At 38.5% G+C, this 26,745-nt stretch overlaps 1 protein-coding gene across 12 annotated transcripts in view; it reads right to left on the minus strand.

Annotated features, from left to right (window-relative positions):
* Window positions 1–26,745, minus strand: part of LOC149567719 (ubinuclein-1-like) — a 153,786-nt gene that overhangs the window by 76,265 nt on the left and 50,776 nt on the right. For 6 of the 12 annotated variants that reach the window (XR_016362472.1, XR_016362473.1, XM_089820979.1 and 3 more), the window contains 3 exons: window positions 23,781–23,880; window positions 23,571–23,680; window positions 23,294–23,380 (listed from right to left, as the gene is read on the minus strand). Coding sequence is in view for 10 of the 12 variants with exons in the window: in XM_089820979.1 (XP_089677105.1) it covers window positions 23,294–23,380; window positions 23,571–23,680; window positions 23,781–23,880 (297 nt within the window). In the remaining 2 variants the exon portion in view is untranslated. The remainder of the gene's footprint in view (window positions 1–23,293; window positions 23,381–23,570; window positions 23,681–23,780; window positions 23,881–26,745) is intronic. The other 6 variants (XM_089820987.1, XM_089820983.1, XM_089820980.1 and 3 more) reach the window with 1 other exon arrangement.

Below are 26,745 nucleotides of genomic sequence, written 5' to 3' on the forward strand. Positions count from 1 at the left end.
TGCCAAATACCAACCTTTTCTCTAACATGAAGTGATAATCGATTGAGATATTCAATATTAAGCAAAGGAGAGGAATACTCTTTAAAGAAGCAATCACTAGACCTTTCCATAATGGAAATGATCAAGAAGTAAAGAAAAAATAGAAAATTATTAAAGTAACAAGACAACTTAGACAAAAAGTTACTACAAACTAACAAACTGTTAAACAAGAAAGTTACTTACATGACCATTATACTAAATATTACAATATTACTTTAATAAAAATACAAAGAAATTATAAAATAATTGAAAGAACAATAAGGAAAAAGTGTTTATCACATGGGGTAAATAGATTAATGCACTCAGATAATGAACAAGAACAGCAATAGTAGTACTCCTTTTATTATTTGCATATGCCAAAGAGATTACATTATGTTTGATAAGATGATTTACAATGATCTCAAAATGGGGTATAAATACTTTCCGCCAAACCTTCCCGAAGGGGTCCGTCGGCTACATAACAATACTAATCTATCTGTCGGCTACAAATCTTTACCAACAACATGAACCCGTCAGCTACAAAATCTTTACCGACAACAACACCCTGTCGGCTACACAATATTTACAGACGACATCATCCCCCCCAAAAGAAAAAGTTGTCTCAGGACAACAATTACAAAATATCCGAGACAAATTATCGACAAAATACATTAACTGACTAGTTATAACAAGATAGATCTGTTTCTGTCACATCACTTTCACATTCGTCCCATGCCTGCAACAAACAGGTCTCCAACCCATGATGCATCTGTAGCCTCTGCTAACACAATACTGTCTCCTTAATCAAGTTGACCTTGATAGCCACCCGTGTTGCTTTTTCTGCTTCCAACTCCTGGGTACCCTAAACCAAGTGTCACTATACTGCCTTCAACTGGATGATCAGCTCCTCTTGAGCTCTCTATGTATCCACCAAGACAGCTTCACGTCCAACACCTAATCCAAGTGCCTCAAAGCGTAACATCCTTCTTGAAAGGCTTGCTCCAATGCTCTCTCCACCTCTGGCACACTATGCTTGCAGCAGCTCCAGGTCTCATCAACTGGTCATACTTCCCATGACTGATTAACTACAACAATTGGAGGTCTAGGGGCAATGCCCCCGCGAGGTCCTAGGGCATCGTGATACAGGGCGAGGTCGAGGGGCAGCGCCCTCGCCGCCAACACCAAATTAGCACTCTAAAACCCACACAAAACTACATGGAACACACCTTTTTTGTCATTTTCTTTCGATTCCACACTCTTTCTGGCAACTGCTTATGCTTTCCCTTCCCTTTGGCATCATGCGTTACTCATTCTGAACTATTTCAATCTGTCGTCATTTTTTTGTTTTTTTTGCTCCTTCCTTTGCTCATCGGAGGATAGGAAAAAAAATCCACAGGAGTGTTGTCGTTGCAAAATTTCTATGCTTGACCTGAACCCAACGAATGAAAACAACTATCATTGCTTGCGATGAAGCCATCTCTTCTTTCCTCCTGCGCATGGATGCTCAGGACTGTGATTTATTCCGTCCGCGAAGGATTTAAAAGATAACCTCAGCCGCGGGAATGAACAACTCATGGCATTAAAATACCAACACCATCCCATGGAAAAACACCGCTAGGGTCTAACACTTTCACCGAAGATGGAGTGCAACGTCATGGAAATAAAAGACACCCGCAGAGATGAATGTGCGGCCTTACTAAAAAACTTCCCGCGAAAAGACACATTGCCCTCGGAAGGATGTCCGCGGAGCAGCCCGCAGAACACACTGTCCGTGGGACATGTGTCCACACCTGTCTGTCCATGGAATTGTCCGCACGACACCCTATCTGCGAGACAATGTCCGCGGCATGCCTCACTTTACTTTTCCAATTTTTTCATTTTTTTTCTCTTCTTTTTTTCTCTTTTTTTTTTTGAAACAGAATCAATTCTCCCTCTGGACTTCATCATTTTGTGATGACAAGGGAGTCTTCCTGGCATGGTACATCTTTAGTTCCGAACCGTTGACTGCCTGGGGTACTTCTTCTCCGTCTAAAGTCCACAATTTTATTGCTCCATTGTCACCTACCTCCCGGATCTAGTATGGCCCAACCCACCTGACCTTAAACTTTCCTGGTTTATTTCGTCCGTCATACTTCAACACCAACTGCCTCGATTGGAACTTGTTCAGTTCCAGGTGCTTATCATGCCACGCTTTGCGTCTATTCTGTGTCACCTCCGTGGCCCATTGTGCCTGTAGTCGTCGCTCATCCAGATTATTTCCTTGTTGTCGGCACCCTTCAACTAATTTTATAGTACGATGTATTCTTTTCTTTCTGTGCAGTCCGTTCACTGTGTACCAGACGATGGGATATTTTCTTTTTCCGGGTTCGTACTATATGTTCTTCCCCTTAGCTTCAGCCCTAACCACCTTTCCTTCTTCCACTTCTTTGTATTCCTTCGGACATTCATTACTTTCTTCTTTCTTACCTTCGTCGACCCTTGACATATTACAGCTCGAAAAGAGCTCATAATCCTCCATCTACTAGTGGAAAAGGCCGTTCACCGAATCCAAATCATCGTCCGTCGATCCACCTTCCAACCATAGGACTCCTTCCTCATTGGGTTCCAATCACTGCTTTCCTTCATCCTCTTCTTTGGAATCAGATGATACGGCTTCTTCGCCCACCATTTGTGTGTGTAAATCAATAGTGAATCAATGTCCCCTGCTCTCCATTGATAGTCGATTCTTCTTCCAGTCATGCTTAGCCCTTGCTTGTACAAGCCATCCTTGGCCCAAAATGGCGTCATATCCTCTCCTCTTCAGCGGTATGACGACGCAGTCGAGCAAGAATGACTATGTTCCGATAGTTACTGGTTGTGCCATTAGGACTCCCAATGGTTTGATCCCGTGCTGGTCTGCCGTGAGCAACTGGAAGGTAGGTGGCCACAACGTCGGCTATCCCAACTTCTTCCAAGTATCTTCTGGTAGGACATTTACCCCTGAACCTCCGTCCACAATTGTGTCTATCAAAACAATACCCAAAATTCCCATTTTGACAACTGCTAGATGTCGTCCGAATGAGAGGGCTAGCAGCATTGGATCCTCTTTACTTGTGCCACTTTCCTTTTTTCTTCCTTGTTCTGCTGGCAATTTAGCAAACGAGGCAATGTTTGTGAGTGCCGATCGGAGTTGAGGCATTGTGAACAGCAAATCGTTGATTTTGACTGGTACCTCGGTTTGTAATATCTGTCGTATGATGTTCTGTTCCACATTGTTCCTTGCAGAGGTACCCGTAGTGTCCTTCAGGTGTACTTTCTCTACCTGCGTTGCTTTCTGAATTTTGGCCCGCACTTCCTCCGATCTCTTATTTTCTTCTGTCGGGTCGAGGTATAGTTTTGCTTGCTTCCGTGTGATGACCAGAACCTCCTCTTCGTCTGTCCCAACGGTGCTCAAATTTACTCCCGATTTCGGGCACTTGGCATGTTCATGATCTCCCGGACCACACCATCTGCATAACAACTTTGGTGCGCTTGCCGTTGTACAGTCTCGTGCAAAGTGGCTCCACAAATTACATGCTCGGCATTGAATCATCGACCGACCATTCGCATCATACTAAATTCGACTTCTACTGCCATTGTTGTTTTGACCTCATTGATTATTTTTGTATCCTCCCGACGTGGCACCTTCCATACTGGTGTTCCCACTCCCTCCTGACACAAAAACCTCCTGTGTTAGGAACACTTGCTGAGGTCCTCTTGTTTTCATATTGAAGGGGCATTCTTTTGTGGAATGTCCCATGATCTTACAGATCTCGCAAAACTGGGTCTTCGGATAGGATCCCTTCATATGGCCTTCCACCTTACATTTCGTGCACCATAGTTCACTTCTCTTCATTTCTTTCTGCATGTTCTTAAATTTCTTCATCATGCGGATCATGTCCTTCTGGAGAGCTCGGACCTTCTTGCTGCTATTTTCATCATCGCTACTATCTTCTCTCGAAGACGCGTCGTCATTTGAATTGGATGAACTACTCTTCTTTTTCTTTTTCGTCTTCTACTCACTTTCTAAGTTCATTGCTCGATTGTATGCTTTAGTGTATGACAATGGCGGCACAATCTTCATCTTCTTCCGCAACTTTGGGCGTAGGCCTTTAACGAACCATCTCTTTTGCAGCCCATCTGCCAACTTATTTTCCATTTTATTTATTAAGTCCTTTAATTTCCTGACGTATACTCAAACTGTTTCATTCTTCCCTTATTTTGTGTTGTATATCTTGGCTACGATCTCATTGTCATCACGTAGCAATTGAAATTCAGTAGTAAATTCTTTTTTAACATCGTCTCAACTGGTTAATTTTTGCGGCTCCGTATTGGCATACCAATCAATTGTTATCCCCCTTAGGGTTGTCGAAAATTGTCGAACCCATTCGTTTGTATCTGTTACGCCATTCGGCCTCCAAATTGTTTCGCATGTTTTACAATGTCGAATTGGATCGGCTTCTCCATCACCATCAAATTTTGGCAATTTTTCTTTTGGTCCTGCCATTACTATTCAAGGATGAGGGGTTTGTTGTGTACCTGTGCTGTTTGGAACTCCCGCATTGTTCTGTACACCCGCGCTATTCTACACACCGCGCTGTTCTATACACCCGCATTGTTCTGCATACCCGTGTTGTTCTGCACACCCTCGCTGTTTTGAACACCCGCACTGCTTTGAGCACTCACGTTGTTTCCAACAATCACACTATTTGGTGAAGAAGGGTTTTTGTCAATTGAAGCTGTCCGTTCCAGAAGTGTATCTCGGACAAAGAGTTCACTCGATGCTCGTGCTCCCTCGACACTTCGAGCCATGCGAGTTAATTCCCTTCCGTCTGGATTCTCTTCCCTCGGCGAATACAAATTCAAAAATTCCTCCCTTGCTTCTTCCACCAATTCCACCCACTGGTGAGTCTCCTCCAACAAATCCTCAGCGCTTCTGTGTCCATTGGCAATCTTCTGAAACCTCCATCTACGTTCGGCTTGCTGCGCCAAAATTTAATTTCCTTGAGTTGTGCAAATTTCATCTTTGCCCTTTAGCTTATTCTTATTTTTGTTTAACTGATTCGGCATCAGTTTTCATTCCAACCTTTGTTCTAGGTCCATCGAGCAATGGTGCCAAATGTTTACTACATGGGGTAAATAGATTAATGCACTCAGATAATGAACAAGAACAGCAACAGCAATACTCCTTTTATTATTCCCATATGCCAAAGAGATTACATTATGCTTGATAAGATGATTTACAATGATCTCAGATGGGGTATAAATACTTTCCGCCGAACCTTTCCGAAGGGGTCTGTCGGCCACATAACAATACTAATCTATCTGTCGGCTACAAATCTTTACCGACGACATGAACCCGTCAGCTACAAAATCTTTACCGACAACAACACCCTGTCGGCTACACAATATTTACAGATGACAAGAAGCAATCTACAAGTGGGGTGCATTGGCGTCACCCGCACTTGCTTGAATTTTCATGCCCTAGTTGCAAGTTGCTTCGGTGGATTAATCCTGGTTTTTGTAGTGTGCTTGTGGTTTACCGATGGTTTTAGGGTTGTGCCGTGGCATGCTTGTGGTTCTTTGTTGATTATATCCTTTTATTATTGTTTGTTACCTCTGTCTTTGGTTGGGCCAAGGGCTCTTCTTGCTTACTTGGGCTCGCATGAGTGTGCTTTGATTTGTTGCAGATTATTGTCATTTCGGTTGTGGCTCGCTCAAGTCATGGGTCTAGTTGATTGATGGTCATATTAGGTGACAATAATGAGAAGGGGGGGTAGGGAGTTGGCATTAACTCTAATGATGAAGGTGGTGGTAATAAAACTAAGGCAACAGTTAAGCCATCTTACAACGTTGTCGTTGCAGAATCACATTCACCTTCGTTGACAGAGACTACTAGTTTTAATGCAACATTTCTCATGAGGGAGTTAAGGGCTAATAAAGGAGGGCCCAAATCTAATGGACATTGACGAGGAGGCAGGGATCATCCAAAACTAGGAGTACACGGGGGAGGCTGTGAGGTAAGGTCCTGCTACCTGGTGTGGAGACCCTCAATCTTTTATCGAACAATGACATGGTAAAGGCCATAAAATCCAAAAAAGATAGATTAAAAATCATTGCAATTTTCTTTGTTTGCATGGACATTAAATTTTTACTTACTAGAAAATTCTTGGACGATTGGTTTTATAATGTTTAGGGCAAGAAATTGGGTATTATGATTAATTTTAGTACAATAATTCAGAAGGGCTTGTTTGTTGTTTTTCTCAAGAACCATGCTATGTAGGAATAAGTGTTGAAAAAAAGGCCTCTGGAATGTTGGCCAAACCCTGTTTACGGCCTTCCCATGGGCCCCTATTAGCAAAATTGAACAATTCACTGCCTATTCCTCACCATGCTGGGTCAAATTGAGAGGCGTTCAGCTAGAAGTCCGGTGCTTTATCCCTCATATGTTAAAACCCCTAGGGTCGGTCCTCTAGGTTGAGGATTCCAAAATCACCCTACCCCATCTCAATGCTCGCATCCTTATTGCTCTTAACCCTAATGTTGTATTTCCTGAAGAAGTTTCAATCAAAATTGATGAGGACAATTATTGTTGAAATTTGTTTAAACTTGGGGATGTCGAAGCCTATTTTCATTATAAATTGAACGGGTACAATCGAAAAGATTGTCCCTCTATGTAGAATATTCAAAAAGATGTTACTATCCCATCAGCAAATGGCCCTCCTTTTCAATATGATGAAAGTAATACTGTCAAGAATGTCAATAAGTTTAATAGAGAAAAAAATGAGAATGCTAATAGTAACCCTAGAGTGGAAATTAATAAGCCTCTTGAAGGGACCCGAGCAAGAGGACCCGAGATGAGCTTCTGGATAATTTTGTAACTCTTAGTAATCCCCTCCTTGAGACGGAATATGAAGTTCAACCTGCTAATCAGTGCTGCATCCATGAGGTCCCTAACCCATTCGGTTCTCAACTGCAATATACCCATGTTTCAAGAGAAAAAGTTTATGATGATAATGCCCTACAACAAAATGCTCAACAACTTGCATTAAAAAAAAAATTTATGGTAATACTAAAAAGGATTCAAACTTGGAACAATACTCCCTAGGTCAGAATGAGGATTGTCTTGACTCCACACCTAAACCATCTAAGGATTCAGTGCAGAGTAATGAAGCCCGTAATACCTTAAATGACCAAAACCAGGTAAAGGATGGGTTCACTAAAGTGGTTAACAAGAAAAAGAAAAGGAAAACTTATAAGAGGTGTAATAGCGTTAAGAATAATGAAAGGAATAACAAAATTAAGAACACTGAAATCCTGGACTGTTTCAACAGACTGTGCAGAAACTCAAATCCCCCAGCATATTAACTATGAATCTTCACATCCACAGTTGGAATATCAGAGGTCATGAAATGCCTGATAGGATATACATTGTCAGGAACTGGTGTAACAAGTTGCATGACAAAGACATTTTTTGTCTTCAAGAAATCAAAGTTACATGATACCATGCATTCAATACCCTTAAGTTTCTATGGGACAAGGCTAAGTGCTTATACTTAGGCCATGAAAGAGGAAAAGGTGGTGTAGCAATCCTAATTGGACCAAGATGGATTGATAGATTGATAGCTCATAACGCTTCCCCTCGTCACAAAACCATTTGGTCAATATTTAACTATAATGATAAGACATTGGGCATTTGTAACATTTATGCTTCAAATGATTACGGAGAAAGAGCTAGTTTATGGGATTGGCTGGCAGTTAATTTACCCAAGGCTAATTGGATATTATAGGAGATTTTAATATGATTGAAAATACTCAAGATAAAGTGGAAGGATCAAGACATGAATAGAAAGGGAATGAGCTCTTTTTCTGGTCTAAATTCAAGAAAAGATTTAATGTAAAGGATCCTTTGGATTAAGATAGAAAAGACTGGATGGCATATGGTATACCTGGTGTAATAATCAGGGCAACAATAATAGAATTTATTGCAGACCTGATAGGATTTACCTAAACCCATTCACCTTTGGTCTCTCTCGTCAACCTGGCAAATCACCCATTATGGTCTATCCTTCCAGCATGTTGGATCATTCCCCTATCTTTGCTTGTATAAATACCTTGAATATACCTCTAGCAAGAAACTTGTGAAGAGCCTTTTTAAACTTAATGTCTCCCTGCTGCAAGATGAGGATTCTTTGGAAGTCATTAGAACTGTCTATATTATTTCCAAGATCTGCAGTGATAACCTTTCTGTTAGATGTAAATGGAACCGTATGGTTGAAACATGGAAAAGCATATTTCAAATCATTGGGAACAAGGAAGCCAAGGATAGAAGACAAAAAAAAAAAGACTTTTATTAGAAAAGGTGAAATGATGTGGAAAAGGCTCTTCAAGATAAAGGTAATGATATAGAGCTTGAACAATAGTTGATTGACATTAAAATGCAGTTGAGAAGAATGCAAAACTACAAAATACAAGGCCAAAAAACCAGAGCTAAAGCTAATTGGTTTAAAGATGGAGATAGAGGGACCAAATATTTTTTTAATCTGATCAGGGCCAAACACAATAGAGAAGACATTAGTGGCATTGAAACTGATAAGGGATACACCACCAGTAATAAGGGGATTCTTGATGCCTTTGCCAACTTCTATAAACAATTCTTCACCTCAGAGAAAGGGCCAGAGAATAATGAAGTCATGAAGCAATGTATCAAACACATTCCAAAAAAGCTATCTAAGAAGCAAGCAAAAGATCTTAGCCACACTATTGACATAAAAGAGATTGAGGAGGCCATTGGCTATTTAACAAATGGGAAATGACCTGGAATGGATGAACTCCTTGTAGAGATTGAGGAGGCCATTGGCTATTTAACAAATGGGAAATCACCTGGAATGGATGAACTCCTTGTAGAGTTCTATTAATAAATTGGGAGTGGATTTCATGTGAACTGCTTCAATTGTATGAGGAGGCCTTTAAATGTGGGTCCCTAGCGGAAAACATTAATAGAGGTGTTATCAGATTGTCACCTAAAGGTGAGGATAAGTCTCTAGAGAAGAACTGGAGACCTATTACTTTATTAAACTTATCCTACAAAATCATTGCTAAGCTATTGGCCAGAAGAATTGCAAACATGCTTAATGACATTGTTTCAGTCACTCAGATTGGATTTATTAAAGGGAGGTTTATCTTGGAAAATTTAATCCCCAGCTAGGAAGCTATGCACTGGGCTAAGGAAGATGGTCAAAATGTTTGCATGGTATTACTTGATTTTGAAAAAGCATACAAAAAAATAGAATGGCAGTTTGTTATTGGGATTTTGAAAGCGTTAGGGATTCCTCCTTTTTTTTGCAAGTGGGTAAACATATTGTTTATAGACTCCTCTAATGTAATTGAAGTCCATGGTGAGTTTTCAAAACCTATCCCCCTTGGCAGATCTATTAGGCAGGGTCTCCCCCTTGCCCCTGCACTGTTTGTGCTAGCTAGTTATGCTCTAGTTTACTCTTAATGCCATCAAGTTGGGTCCTCATATCAGAGGTATTGCTCTACCTAATAATAATGCACTCATCTTGGAACAATTTGCAGATGATACCTTGTTATTTGTTGAACTCTCTGTACTAGAATTTAGAATAATATTTTAAACAGACTTCAATTCTTTTGTTCTGCTTCAGGATCAAAAACTACCCCTATGAAATCCACTATTATTGCTGGTTTGAATTCCCCCTTGGATGGATAAAAGATAGGAATTGGCAATGGGTCGGCCCTCATAATATTGTGAGGTATTTAGGGATACCTTTTTCTATTGATCCCTCTATGAAGGAAATTTGGACCTAGATCTACAAGAAAATTGAGAATAAACACTTGAAATCAGTGTTACCCCGATGCGGGGGTGCAGCGGTGCGGGGGGACGTCGGGACGAGTTTGGGGTGCGGGAAAAAAATAGCCTCAATTTGGGGACGCCAGGGGTACAGCGGGGGTGTGGCGGCAGGGGAGTGTTAGATTAGGTGAAAAACTAATCTCCCAAGAACACCTGCATGCATAACCTTGTCACATGGATGAAGCAAGGAACAGAGGCAAGGAAAAATCAAGGAGGCCAAAAAGCCAAATCCATCTTATGGACATGCAAAGAGCAATATCTCATATAATCCAATAAGTGAATGAATAAAATACAAAGAGGTGAATCCTTATAAAGGAATCACGAAACTCGAAAAGGGAAACTAAATCTTAAAAAAGCTAGGGTTTCACAATATAATTAATAAAATATTAATTATATGCACCTACAAGATAGCTTAAGAAAACTAGAGTAATAGGCAACTTAATTAATTAAATCAAAGTGATTTAATTAATAAGTTAGAACAAATAATTACTCTAACACCCCCCCTTAAGCGAAGCTTGGGAGGAAGCTAACCTAGCACAGCTATGAAAGAGAATTGGGTCCCGGCAACAAGGCCAGATTAGGTACCCAATCACAACAAAATCTCTATAAAGAGGAGAAATAGAGAAAACCACATGGGAAAAACCCTACTCCAAAAAGAGATAGCAAAGAATGTTCCAGAAGAAGGAACAAAGAGATTAGAAGAGAATAATTGAAGCATGAAGAACCGCAAAACTCTGTCAAAATGCTGATCTGTAGAACCTCCATGGAAATAGAAGGCACGAACCATCAACCAAAGAAGCATAGAATAGCAATATAACCTCCCCTTAAGGTAGGTGAGGTGACAGGCAGCTGAAAAGATGGGCCAAAAATCTCCTACAACATAGGAGCCAAACACATCGAGAGTGAGGTACAAAACACCAATAAAGGCACGTGTCATCGACACTGCATGAGGAATTAGAGAAAGAGGGCCTATAAGCGGCAAACAACTATCCCCCCCATGGCACTTTATAAAAATAGTGCGAGTACAACGAATCACGAAATCCGAAAAGGGAAACTAAATCTTAAAAAAGCTAGGGTTTCACAATATAATTAATAAAATATTAATTATATGCACCTACAAGATAGCTTAAGAAAACTAGAGTAATAGGCAACTTAATTAATTAAATCAAAGTGATTTAATTAATAAGTTAGAACAAATAATTACTCTAACACACCCCCTTAAGCGGAGTAGTGGGAGGCTGTACGGACAACTTTTTTGCACTTATTGCAAAAAAAATGTTTTTGGGGCACTTTGGGCTCAAACGGACGCTTTCATTGGATCCGGAAGGTCGTTTGTAGTCAAAATCCATATAAAATTTGTCCATTTTGGACATTGTTGGTCTGGGAGGCAAATTTTTTTTGTCCGACAGGGCCGTACGACCTCTGCACGCAACACGAGGTGTCAAAAAAAAATTGCAAGAAAATTTTTTTTTCGGCGGTTAATTAACCGCAACGGCCACCGCCGCAGCTCCATTTCGCGGTGGCCCTCCACCCTCCCGCCGCCCGGCCATGAAAAACTAATCTCCCAAGAACACCTGCATGCATAACCCTGTCACATGGATGAAGCAAAGAACAGAGGCAAGGAAAAATCAAGGAGACCAAAAAGCCAGATCCATCTTATGGATATGCAAAGAGCAATATCTCATATAATCCAATAAGTGAATGAATAAAATACAAAGAGGTGAATCCTTATAAAGGAATCACGAAACCCGAAAAGAGAAACTAAATCTTAAAAAAGCTAGGGTTTCACAATATAATTAATAAAATATTAATTATATGCACCTACAAGATAGCTTAAGAAAACTAGAGTAATAGGGAACTTAATTAATTAAATCAAAGTGATTTAATTAATAAGTTAGAACAAATAATTACTCTAACAGGGAGCTGGGGGGGGGAGGAGAGGGAGTAGGGGGAGGGGGTTGCATAGTATATATATAATATTATTAATATATATGATTGGAAATGCTAATTATGAAATGATACTTCAATATATTATATAACAATGTAACATTAACATACCAAATATAGTTGACTACAATGAATAGAGAAAATTAAAATGCGATTCACAAACCATAAGTTCAAACTTGAAACTTAAAATTTCATAACCATTACTATTACTAATGACCATTTGACAAATTAACTTAGTTCAAGATGCAAGATTCAAAATTCATTGTTCAAATATGATTTTATGAATATCATATATCATAAAGATGCTCATGATGACAATGAGCCGAATAGCATGAAACAGTGAAATAATAATAATGTATCATAGTCATATCAAAGTGAGTATAATCAACAAAATGAAAAAATGCCAATAATGAGAATGGAATCATCTGAAGTGCTCTCTAATCATCCCCTATGCCGAAGTCCTCATCACTGGAACTACTAGACTCCTCATGGGTAAGATCTTGATCCTCTATAGGAACACCAACTAGCCCTACATTGGTTTCTGCATCGACATCCTCATCAATCTGAGCTGGATCCTCTGGCTCCACATCCCATCATGTTGTAGGGCTCTCCTTGTACTAGCGTGTCTTGCGATCTTTGAGCCACAAGTAACCATGTACAGCAACCAGCTTCTCCGCTCTCTTAGAGGTAAGTTTGTTCCTCTTAACAGAGTGAATGAAGCTATAGGTGGACCAATTCCTCTCTGCAGCTGAGAAGCTAGACACCTGAGATAACAAAGTTAAAAGTTACAACTTACAAGTTACAAACAAATGTTCATACAATTTGTAACAAATGATAAATGGTAAATCGATGATTAATAATTATTGAATCAATGAATCATAAATTAAAATCAGCAAGGTAAAACTCTTCAAGTTAAGATTGTAAAGGGCTAGACTTAGTTATTAGTATTACAAACCTGAAAAAGCAATCGAATGGCTAGTGAGGTGATCTTTAACTTGTGTGACCCATGACATTTTTACCACAAAATGGGATTCTTTTGTGCCATGGTTTTGAGATCCACCTTTGCAATATCCGAGTATCCTACAAGTTACAAGTTTTAAAGTTTATAACATAATATTAAAATTATAAATAACTTAAATAAAGTTATAACTTATAAGTAACAATTAATTATTAAAAGAACTTATAATTATAAAGAGTTTAGAGCATTGAATCAAGATTTAAGGATTACCTGAAAGACTAGCAAATTCGGACCACTCGGTGCGAATCTCACTAGCAATCTTAGTATCATACATTTTGGCAATGCATCGAAAGGACGCATTCTTCACCTCATCATCCCGAAGTGGTGTGACTCTACCAGGCCTAGGTATGTACCACTTCGGGCTCAATACATAAGCAGCCATGTACAAAGGAGTGTTCAACTTCTCCCACCTGTGGTGAATGATAGGCTCAATGTGCTCCATATAGAATGCTAGAGTGGGGTCTCTCTCATGCACAGCAGACCTCATCTGCCCAAGCATGGAATCAATGCACTCATAAATCTCTCCAAGGCTAGGTGAATCTGCATCTCCATATCTGATCACCTGAAACACTAGAGTAATGATGGAGACTATGTATTTTGCATCACTCCAAAACTGATCACTCTTCACTATCTCCTTTACCCTCTTCCCCTACTGTATTCTGGACTCAGGCCATTGATTCCATTCTTGTGTCATAACCATGAGTTGCAATGGCTCTTGCAACTCAATCATTCTCTCCAAGAGAATATAATATGATGCATACCTGGTCTCAACTGGTTTCAAGAATTGCTTCTTTGCGAAGCTCCTGAAAAGTGCATGTGATGTATGGTGATTGCAGATAAACATCTGCACCTCTCTCCCTTCATTAACCACCTTTCTAATCCACTCTATTTTCCCCATGTCTTTGAGTGCATTGTTCATGGCATGCACACAACATGGAGTCCACCAAATATGCCTACAAGCTGCCTCAACAAGCCTCCTTGCAGCTTTGCACACATGTGTTGCATCTGTCACAACTTAGACCACATTTTGTGGTCCAACCTCCTCAATGACTTCCCTAAGAACATGAAACTAAAAATCAGCATCTTTACGATGCCTTGAACAATCAACTGCCTTCAAAAAAATGGGCCCTCCGTGCATGTAACCATAATGTTGATGAGTGGACGATGACTAATGTCCGTCCACCCATCCATGATAATGCTGCAACCTAACTCCATCCAGCATGCTTTCATTTGCTCCATCAAGATCTCAACCTTGTCATAGGCTCTATCCAACACTGTAGTCCTCAACTTGTGGTCACCTGGTGGCACATATGATGGCTCTCCCTCATTCACTGCCATGGTCATCATCCTCATAAAATAGGGAGATCGAGCCACGTGTAGAGATGCCATTGGCAAAGAAGAAATCACCAACAACATCATCTAATCGTTCCCTTGCATGCATGTTAAATAAATGAGCAATGGGGTTACTATCACTACGACTTGTGGTTGCTTTCCATTTCCCCCTACTACTATCCCCTGCTGAACTGTGTAGGTGAGGAGAATGATGGTGTAGGTGACATAGTCCCTGCTCTGTAATGCAAGATACGAGTAGATGTATCGCGTTGCCCTTGTAACTGTTGTATATGCTGTACCTGTTGCCTAGTAGACAAAGATCTAGGCACTGGAACATCACTATCATCAAGAATGCCCCATAGTTTATTCACTTCAATTCTGTATTTGACATTCTCAGGATTTGACAAGAACATACATGGGTTCACACCATAGCCACTCCAAAAAAGGTGTGAATTAACTCTTGTAATGCTGCCAAACCATTCTGCTCCACATATATTGCACTTCCATTTGCGTGTGCTACCCCCTAAAGGTGTAGGGCGTGTAATTTTTGTAGCAAACTGTTTAAGAGGGGACTTTGGGTCATAAGGACCCCTAGCATACTTCCTCAAAATCTCTGAAGGGCAATCAGTAAAAGGCACCTCTGGTGCAACATAAGGAGGCTCTTCCTCAAGCTCAGAGTGACCACCTACATCAGCCCCATGATCACTTCCTTCAGGCTCATAATCAAATGCACTTGGCTCCTTAATTTCCATGTCTTCTACACTTTGGCTGGATCTAGAAGCCATTTATAAAACTGCATTTCACTATGAAAATAAAATTATAAAAATGATCATGATACATTTCAGCCCAAGTAAAAATAATTTAAAACTTAAAACTTTACTATTTAATTTTACCATTTACTATTTAAAAATTTAAAGTATTAAAAAATGAAGCTAAATACTAAAAGTAAATATTAAATAAAAATATGGCAATATGGCACATGCTAAAACGTTTTACTAAGTTATTTTCAAGTTTCAAATTTCATTCTTGAATCTTGTTGATAGTTGAATCTTCTTAGTTCTATGATTTTTTATTTTATTATCTATACTAATTTTTAATTTTTTCATTGTTCTTAAAATAAAAATATGGCAATATGGCATATGCTGAAATGTATTTAGTAATATGGCAATATGGCATATGCTGAAACGTATTTTACTAAATACGTTTCAGCATATGCCATATTGCCATATTTTTATTTTAAGAACAATGAAAAAAATTAAAAATTAATATAGATAATAAAATAAAAATCATAGAACTAAGAAGATTCAACTATCAACAAGATTCAAGAATGAAATTTGAAACTTGATAGTAACTTAGTAAAACTAAATACTAAATACTAAATTTAAAAATTATAAATTGATTTTTAAAAACAAAAAAACGAAGTAAAATAAAAAAAAACCCTACCTTGAAGGCTTGAACTTGAGGAGACACTTGCCAAATCAAACTTTCTTGCTCCTCTTGATTTTGCCATCCCTTGCAAAACCACCCACTAATCTCTCACAAGCTCCTCCAAACACTCTTTCTCACTTAGCTCCTTGCTGCTCCAAAATGGTGAAATGAAAATGAGATCTACTGGTCTTATTAAGCCTTCAAATAGACCACATGAGACCCACACCCAATTAGGGTTAGCATACTTAAAAAACAAAAACAAAAAAAAATGCAAAAACTATTGTCTTTTAAAACTTTTTTGGGCCTCTTCTCGGTGCACCCCGCGAGCACCCAGGGAGCACCCCACGAGCACCCGAGAAGTACCCGTGCACCCGTGCACCCGGGAAGCACCAGAGCACCATGTCCCACCCGGGTGCTCGACCGAAGCGGCGGAGGTGCGGCGGCGACAAAGCTGCTAGCGGGGGTGCTTGGGTGCGTGACGCACCCGCACCGAATGCGCCGAGGTTTTGCTTGAAATGGCAATGCACCCATATGCTTTTCATTGTTGGCAGAGCTCAATGGTCCAAAAAGTAATATCCTCTCATGCATTCTATTATGCCTCTGCTTAGATGTTTGCCAATTATCAGCGTAATAAATTGAAGAAAATCCTAATAGAGTTCTTATGGTCTAATGGCATTGAAAACAACAGAAGATGTTGTGTTAAATAGGAATGGTGCTTCTCTCCAAAAGAAATAGGTGGCCTTAGGATGAGGGACATTAAAAAATAGGGCATTGTTTTGGCTTCTAAATGGATTACCAAAGTTGTGAATGGTAATGAGCCTTGGAAACTTTTGGTCAAAAACAATTTAGTGAGGTCCACTATCAAAAAAGGAAAACAATGGAATGGTACCCTTATCTGACATTTTTTTGGGGGACTTTGAGGTTAAGGTATTGGGTCCCAAGGTTTTCTTGACCTTATGGAAGGCATGGTGTCAAGTCAAACCCTTGCTCTGCTCTAGGACTGTTGTGGGTAAGAATCTTTCTTATACTATTCTTGACAGATCTATCTGATGGGGGGTTTGCCTCAATGATAAACCTTTGGCTTTAACTCAATGTTGTTTAGCTAAAAATCTGACATAAGAAGGACATTTCCCTTTTGCAGGATATTGTGATGGATAATCAAATGGGTTCCTGGGAGGAAATGAGAAACAAATATAATATTCCTAATTCTCTAAAGAAAACTTACACCCTGATTTTAAAAGAAGTGGGGAGACTCTTTGTAATGTCCCCATTTTTAGCAAGTCTTTGCATTTGGCCAGGTCAGTTCATCAGTGTGACTCTCACGAGCTGACAATGTGATTTGAGGGTCTCAGTTGCGGACTTACTGTTTTAAGTTAAATTTGGATAGTTGCCATATTTGGCAGTGCAGTTAGTGGCACTGGCATTTGGCCATCACATGCATTGGATGGAGCTTTTAAAATTGGTTGGGTTCATATTTATTAATTATTTATTAAAGTTACTTTATTATAATAGCACTTTATTATATTTAATGTAATAAAATGATGTTGTGTTGATGAAGCTTCTTAAGTAAAGTTGCGTTCAGGAAATTATGTGTCATTTGGGGGTTATAAATATGAGCCCACTGTGAAGGAAAATGCATCCAATTATCCGATTGATTATTTGCTTTTGTTGCCTATGAAGAGTTCCTGAGTTTGATTTTTGTGCCCTCGATGAAGTATAAAGGTTTGTTCCTAAAAAGTGCACGGCAATTCACAGCTGAGGTATTATTGTGAATTAGTTTTGAGAATTGTTCAAATTCTTCCATTTCTGTATCTCTGTTGCTCGGAAGAATACATTGCACTGAGAGTGAAATTCTAGGAATGGTCAAGTCTAAGAGTGTTGGAGTCTTCCTTCTGTAATTCCTTTCCTGTTGCTGGGAGGCCTCATTTGTTGAGATTTATTAGCATTACCTCTTGCAAATTGAAGGGTTCAATCTGTGAAGAGCAGTCATCCTTGTGTGAAGCAGCATTTGTATTTGTGCAGATTGTGGCTAGAATTAGAGGCATGTGATTTACTTTTTTGGCCTGCTTTTCACCATAGAAAGGTCTGCAGCAGCAATATAGAGGCCTACGTTTGTATTTTGGGAGGCCTGTATGTGTGTTTTGGGCCCAGCATTGAAGAATTGGATCATGTGATTGCCCATTGAGGTCTGCATTTAAGGTGACACTACATTTGTTATCAGGCATTGGGATATCAGTGTTTGAGAACTCCATTGACTGCATACTTGGGTGCTGAATCGCCTGCTCAGACTGCCAGAACTAGGTGTGAGTTGCTGTTGTGAAGACACCTTACTCATATGCATTAGAAAATGTGATTGCCAAGATTCTACAGCCAGTGTTTGAAGGATATACACCTGCACCTGATCGTTATCACAAATTTGAGTCAAATAAAGGGGCCAATCTGCAATCCAATTTTCACAAGAAATCCTAAGTTTGTATTCATGTATTATTTGTAAGCAATCCTAAAATTATAAGTTACCAGCTGCAAATGAAATTCCAAATCAGTATCAGATTCATGTTTGTTTCAAAAAAGTTGCAACAGTTGAATGCAAACGTGTGTGTGTATATATATATATATATACACATATACTTTAAGAGTTGGGTTTAGTGTTTCAAAGTGTTGTTAGAATTGATGTTAGTGTACTGGTTGGCATTGTCTCGACTCTCAACAATATGAACTCTGTTGGCCTTGCAAGTTCAATCAATTTATGTTTGGGCATTGATGGGTTGAGTTAATTTTTCCTTAATTTGATGACGGAGTAGTACTGTTATAAGAGCCGGCATGTGAAGTGTTTGACAAAACAGCAAATTGTTGGTTTTCAATAAAATTTAGTTAATCCTAGTAATAGCCGTTTGGGGGTTATCACACTCTTTCCTAGCAAAATTATTAATCCAATTCAATTTTTTAATCGGGTGAAATGGACTGATGCTAAGATGCTTTCTGAATTCTCTAGCAGGCAAATATATAAAATGCTGAATTATGACATGGGAATCATTTATAGAATCAACCAGGCCTGGGGCTTTAGTTGGTCATGTACTAGATGGCAATTTATCTTTGACTCATTATGGCATTCACATGTTGAGCCCAAGAAAGTGTGCTTTAAATGGATTTTGCTGTTGGGTCATTTCTCTCTTTTGATGGTAAACAGCCTATCATGTGTTCTCTTTGTCACTGTTTTGAATCCTTTGAGTATCTTCTCTTCGAATGCAGTTTTTCTTGCAAAATTTGGTCTTTAATCTTTGGTCAACCTATTAGTTGGAATTCCAAACCAGGTCTATCATGGCATGAAATCCTTGCAGGTTTTGTTGAGGATTTTGATTTAAAGTTGAATAAATTCTGGTTTTCTCTTACTAATGAAATTCTTTGGTACATCTGGAAGCAAAGGAATGGAGAGGTTTTCCAGAATAGACAATGGGACCTTAATGGGTTTAATATGACCCTCACCCACTCTCACATCATGTAACAGGTCACTGCTATCATCGAAATTCCCAGGGAGAGGTTCCTGAATTTTCTCAAAGAAGGTACTATGAGAATTTTCCAGGAAGATATCCAAATTTCCAACTTTGTGAAGGAGAACCAAGATAAAAGAAGATTGAATGACAATGAACACATTAACAAGAAAGATCAGGAGATCCCTAGCCTGAATTCAGAGATTGAGAACCTTGATACAAGTGCTGCACAAGAGAACCAAGACACTCATGTTGAACAAGACAGTACAAGGTGAAGAGCACACAATTATACTGAGAGCAGGGGTGAATCGGTATATTAACAACTTTTCAATTTAAAACTTTTATGCAAACAATAACTTCAAATACTCAAATAAACAATTATGCACATGAACACAATAACGCAAAGATTTACGTGAAACCGTATGCGGGAGAAAACCACGGCAAATAAATGCTTTTATATAAAGTTGTTCTTGTACAATGTTTTGTAGGCTCCAACCTACTAGAGGCTCCAACCCCTATGTTTATGAGTACGTGCTGACCGGAAGTTTCAACTCCCACACTTCGCACATTCCGACCTACTGGAAGCACCTATTCTCACTGTTGCCAGTTGTCTTCGTGAGCACCTACCCACTGCACACAAATTGTTCTTCCACCTTGTCAACTTTTCTTACTCAACTGATGATGGATACATTTAACCCCTTTTTAATCAATCAAGTCTACTGTGCACACTTCTTTAATCTGCTATATTTCCTTCTTCAAATCTGTATATTTTATCCTCACACTAATCCACCATACCAATCATACTCACATTCTTCTCTAATCACTGTATATATACTTCATCATATTGAATCTTAAACAGAAGATATAAAAATATATTCTTTAATGCACAGCTTCCCCTACTTTTATTCACTTCGTACTTTACACATATTTCATATTCCTTCCATATACTCTCTTCTTTATTGCACATCCATTCTCCACTCACACTTACTCTATGCTCTTACATTTTTCATTGATTTGATTTTTTCCTTTATATCTTGTCAAATGGCACGCTCTTTGCATAAGAAATCGTACCTTTTTTATTGTTAATTCTATTTTCCTTATCGGTAATTAATTGATCGAACCCTTCTAAAAATAATTATTATTTCTTTCATATCAATAGGCTTCATCCCTTCAAGAACTACCTTCAGTGGCATGGTGTCCATCCATGTTGGACCATAGATATGAATCGCTGCTCTATGCTTCATCATCTTGGATTAAATCAATTATTTATGAGTTTCTTTCATTTCCTTATTTCTTGGACCACATCTTTACTTCTATATATACACACATCTGTGACAACACAACATCCAAACTGGATATACTTTCTGCCATTGTTTCCAAACACTCAACTTGTCTCATGACGTGATTGTCGTGGTATTGACTCTTCCGCTAAACTTTACACAACAGTAGCTGGGTGTTTTGTGAAATGCCGCACACATCATATGGAATTTAAACACTGTACAGCCCCTGTATACACAGTATATTATTCAACGCTGTTGCTATTTTGTCCTCACCTGAATCATTACATCACCTTATTTGCTATGTGCGTATCTGATGGAAATATATCTATGGTATATTTTTAATCTTCTAAAGTTATGGTCTAGTCAACCGATCCTCAAGATAACATCCGGCCGGATCTGTTCAAGTTAAGATAATCGAGCTTCTCTCATACCATTGATTCATGTTCTGAAGTCATTTCTTCCATCCTCATCACTTTTCCGTCTTCCATATGCACTAGTTCATGATCTTCAAATTCTGCGTTGACTCCTGTGAGTATTGGTATAGTATCGATGGCTACTACAAAGACTTGTGATTATACAGTGATATTCATTTCTGCACATGCGAGAATACTGGATCTATGTATTGCTTTCTGTAGTCTTTCTTCGAAAACATTGTTCTATATTTCCTGTATATACTTTATGTGTTTGATATCTTACCAACTGCTCTGTCTTGCCACTGCACTCCCAGATTCAACTATCTCTTGGTACTCTGGCTTCATATCATTGAATTATATTTTTATTGATCGCTCTAAATAGAGTATGGCTGTTGTGTTTGATATGAATATAATTTATTTTTCCATAACCTTCCATGGTGACTATTGATGAATCAAATCTTCATGCCGTCAATTACATTTCATAAAGTATATTCAGCCTTACTGTTTTGAACAATAGTTCTACCCATTCAGTTCACTAATGGCAAAGGTTATCATTTGATAAGTAGGAGATAATTTCCACAGCTAGTCAAATTGTGATATGAATATCAGGATTCACCTAGATCCAATGAGTGCTAAGTGTTCCATTTATTCTCATGAGAGATGGATTCATGTTGAATCACTACTCATGAAACATGGGTCATCGAGTTTGACTCAAAATCACACAGTTAAATCCTGATATTCATATCACAAAAGGTTATCATGTCAATCTAAACAAATATTTCATGTATTCATTCCATACTCTTTCTACATCTTTCATCATGGTATTTGATGGCTTGGATTAAACTTCACGCAATCCTTTTTGTGCTTGTCATTCAATTCTGTGTATCATATATTGCTGATTCATTCATCTTATCTCGTATGCACTTGATGGCACATAGGCAGTGATGCAGTAAGATTTATTTGACATGAAAAAAATTCATTAGTCATCAGCATTCCATTGCTCAACTCATTGCACACGTCATTCATAGCTTTTACTTTTGTTGACGATATTGCCGAATTTCTATTGTGCTTATCATCTGAGCGTCCTTAATATAGTATGAGTGTCCTCATGGTAGTCTCTTTTCTTTTTACCATTATTAACAATAACTGCCTCATATATATATATATATATATATAGATGAGTATCCAAACCTCCCGTCCAAGTTTTTACATCTGCAATACTCTTGCAATCATTAACATTATTGATTGATTTTAGTTTGTGACTGTAACCATGATTTGTATATCTGTTTGTATCTGAGATTTATGTATCAAAATGCCTTAGCCAAAGAGTAGATTGTTGCTTCCATAGAAAGAATTCTGTCTGTACTGAAATGTATAGATGAAATAAATATTTTTAATCATATATATCATTCTCATATAGTGTTGCCATTTAGATATATCCAACTATATATTTCAATTGTCATCATTTAATCAATGCATTTCTCCATCTTCTTTTTTGTTATCTGGTATGATGATCTATAAGGATGAAGCCCTTTGACATCAATGACAATATTTCAACACAAGGAACACAAATTGGGAAAGTAATACCGGAACTCAAGATGAAGCTGCTTACTATGGAGATGGTTGGGACAACCCTGACTAAGAAGCAATATTTATGAAGGCTGGGAGTAATCCCACAGTTAGAAAAGTTTTTTTGTTTAATATGTATTATTATAATGTATAAGGCTATTCAGCACTCTGTGATGTTTAGTAAATCTTTTGGAAATTGTCTATAGGCTATAGGTATATGGTCTCTTTAGACTAGAGCTATTTTTGGCTGCTGGTTTTCTCAGACTCGTGCTTCTGTAGCCAGTTGATTAACAATCTCTAATATAAAAACTAAGAAGAAATTAGCAACAATCATAGATGCTGTACACTATTATATTGTGTATTCATAGAATGAAATGACATAAAAAATGAGTTTCTAGACAAAAGGAAACTCTGACAAAAGAAAAAGAATGGAAGCTTCTAGGAGAAGATGCATGTACAATCAACTTTTAGAACAAAAAACTTATACTGGAAGATATGCACATAAAGTACATTCAAAGAACAAAAGCAAACAATAAATATATGATATAGACTCAGAAATATGTTCAAGTAACAACAGACAATAAACATAAGATTTAGACTATGTGATTACTAATGCCCACGTGACTCCTAGAGTCTCTCTTTTGGATCACTTATATTACGGGTTATGGGTTTGCAGGTGGAGGAAGTTGTCCATCTTGCATAATTGGACAGTCTATTGCCTCAATTGCATGTTTTCTTTTCTTTTCAATGCCTTAATGGCTTGAATATTTGAGTACAGTAAATTCTAGTTTTCCTACAGAGACAAATTTTAAAAACATAAAACAAAGGCAGTTGATTTCTTTCAGAATGTTGCATAAGCTGTTTAATAACTATAATTCAATATTCACACAAGTTAAAGTTATTTTGCTTACCTTCAATATGTTAAGCTGTATTGTATTGCCAACAATGTTCATAAGACGATCAATCAATTTATTTGATATTTTCCCTTGGTTCATCTGCTTTAAGAACCAAAATTGATGCATCAATCTTCCCAGAAATTTGTGTAAGTATCAACTGAACTTTCAACACAAAATTTAATTAGAATTGCCTTCATTAAAATCCAGCACGTGTCAGTAAACAAAATAGACAATATAAGCAGAACCGATGTCAAATCTATTTGGTGGTTCAAAGGTGTACTGTCTTCCATACTGCTAATATTGCAACTTTAGCAAGCTTCTGTCTCACAACTGCAGGCAACCGTCCTTTTGCTGCTTCTGATGACTGGTCTTTGTCTTGAATGTTCATCATAGTTGGGCACCCTGTTGATTGAAAACAAATTTCATGACGCCCATTAAATTACAGATTCATAATTTAAGGGTGGTCGATTGCATCCAACAAGATTAAAAAAATCATACTTACATTGTGCAACAATCTTTTCCAACTCTTGGAAAGATCTTTCCAGCATTGAACCTTTGGGCCTCCCTATACTATCTTCCTCTGGAGCTGATGATAAGGGTTTCTGTTAAAATGCAAAAAATAAGCACATAGATCAATAAAGCAAGAACAAATTCTGCCACTGTGTTTTCCAAAGAAGGGAAGCTGGCCTAGCACTTGAGTAAAAACCATGAAATACTTTATAAAAGTAGACTGAATAACAAGTTTGAACACAAGTTCACAAAGTCTTCAAACTATTGGATCATTCATTAATGAAGAGACCATAAAGGGAAACAATTCATCTAGCAGTAATATTATGAAGTAATTGGTAAAATGCTTGCTTATTATTAACAAAGACCGAGAGATCGTTATATACAAAAGAATGGAACAATGTTTCCTTAGGAAACGATTGTAAAGAATAGAAACATTCTATTCTAGCTAAAGGAAAGCTAAAAAAGCTACAGCTAACTAAATCTAACCAAATATTAGAAACATTCTAATATTTACAATAGTTTACAAATAGATTACTATTAACTAAAAATAGACATTTATCTATTATCGCAATACCCTCCCTTAATGGTTGATCTATCCACAACACCAAGTTGTCCTCTGAATTTAACAAACTTATCAAGACCAAGAGGCATGGTGAGAATATCTGTAATTTGATCTATGGTAGGAACATACTACAAATCTATTGTCCCATCTTCACCCAATTGTCGTATGTAGTGACAATGAACATCCACATGCTTGGTTCATTCGTGGAAGATTGGATTTCGGGCTAACTTGATAACGCCTTTGTTATCAACAAATAGAGTAGTTGGTCCTGCTAGTGACATCTGCATATCCCCAAATCCAACGAAGCCAAGCAACTTCACATCCTACCTTAACAATCTCTCTATATTCGACCTCTATAAAGGAGAGAGAAACTAACTATTGCTTCTTATTGGTCCATGTGACGACACCTGATCCCAAGCTGAACACATATCCAGAAGTTGACTTTTTATCATCAACAAAGACTGCCCAATCTGAATCTATGGACCCACTGAGTCTAGGATTAGAACTTAGAGAATAAAGAAGTCCAAAATCTGAAGTGCCCTTCACATAACGAAGCACACGCTTTGCGACCACCCAATGATTAGCCTTGAAAGCTATCATAAAGCGTTAGATAAAGTTGACTGCGAAGTTGATGTCAAGCCTAGTAGCAGAGAGGTAGATGAGGTTGTCTACTAGTTGCCTGTATGCAGTATCATCAATGAGAGGAGAATCAGACTTGGCGGATAACTTGAGACCTTTCTCCATAGGTGTAGATGTAGGCTTGCAATCCTACATACGGAATTTTTCTAACAAAGCCTTGGCATATTTGGATTGAGAGATGAATATACCAAAAGATTGTTGCCAAACCTCAACACCTAGGCAATAATGCATGAACCCAAGGTCAGTCATATCAAAAGACTGGCATAAATTTTGTTTGATTCCCTGAATCAAAGATGTCGAACTGCCACCGATGATCAAATCATCCACATAAATGACCAAAAGGATGATGTCACTGTTAGTAGTCTTGATGTACAAATTTGAATATGAAAAACTCCTCTTGAAGCCTTGAGCATTGAGGTACTTATCAATTTTTATGTACCATGTCGGAGGGGCCTGCTTCAAACCATAGAGAGCTTTTACCAATCTGAGAACCTAATGGTCTTTACCAACAACCTTTAAACCAGGAGGTTGCGTCATGTAGACCTCTTCATGGAGATCACCATTCAAGAAAGCACTCCTGACGTCCATCTAATGGACCTTCCAGCCAAACTGTGCTACAATGGCTAGGACTAAACTAATGCTGCTCATCTTCGTAGTAGGAGCAAAGGTCTCCTCATAATCAATGCCCTAACTCTGAGAAAAGCCCTCTACAACTAAACAAGCTTTGTACTTATCCAAAGTACCATCCAATTTGTATCTGATTTTGTAAACCCATTTGCAGCCAATGGGTTTTTTCCCTGGTGCAAGATTAGAAAGGACCCAGGTGTTATTCTTCAGCAGGCTCTGGTGTTCAGATGTCATGGCTTATTCCCACTCTAGAATTCCTTTAGCCTCGGAGTATGTTTGAGGTTCAAACATACTGTGAATGTTGGCCATGAAAGCAAGATTAACAGACTCTGTAGGTTTTCTCTTTTTCCGAGCAGTTCTCCCATCAATGAGCTCATCATCACGAAGATCAGCAAGTGTCTTAGTCCACTACTTAGGCCAGAGAGGAGAACGACCAACATTAGTATCAGGAGATGCTTCGTGATCAGGTTCCTCATCAGAAGAATCTGGATCGAACTCAGGTGAAGCATCTACAAATCAAGGTGTTTGTACAAGGATCAATGGTATAACTGGAGCTTCAAGAGTTGTTGAAGCCCTTCCATCAAGTGGACCTAATGGAAGCTTAACTCCCAAATCATTAGCCTTTATAGGCTGGTCTGCTGGATCAAGAATAGAAAAAATAGGCATGAAAGGTCCTCACTGCTCATCAAAGACTACATCACGACTGTAGATGAGATGAGATGTCTCAACATCGATTAGGCGGTAGGCTTTGTGAAGACTACTATATCTAGTAAGCATGAGTTTTTGACTCTTGGCATCTAACTTGGTGCGTGACGCATCAGGGATCCAAACAAAAGCAAGGGAGCCAAAAACTTTCAAGTGACTGATTCTAGGCTTGTGACCTGACCAAGCCTCTTCCGAAGTTTTACCTTTGACTGCCATTGTGGGTGATCATTTCAAAAGATAACTGTGGTGTTGACAACTTTTGCCCAAAACTTCTTCAAAACATGTCTGTGTTCGAGCATGGATTGAGCCATCTTGGTGATCGTTTTGTCCTATCATTCAACTACACTGTTCTTTTGTGGTGTGTGTGGGGTATGGTTAACTAGCATTCGATGCCATGAGTATCCAAGAAGCTAAAGAAATCATT

Source organism: Cupressus sempervirens, chromosome 3 (genome assembly GCF_028749045.1).
Source record: "Cupressus sempervirens isolate cs-2001-9-10 chromosome 3, ASM2874904v1, whole genome shotgun sequence".
Lineage (NCBI taxonomy): Eukaryota > Viridiplantae > Streptophyta > Pinopsida > Cupressales > Cupressaceae > Cupressus > Cupressus sempervirens.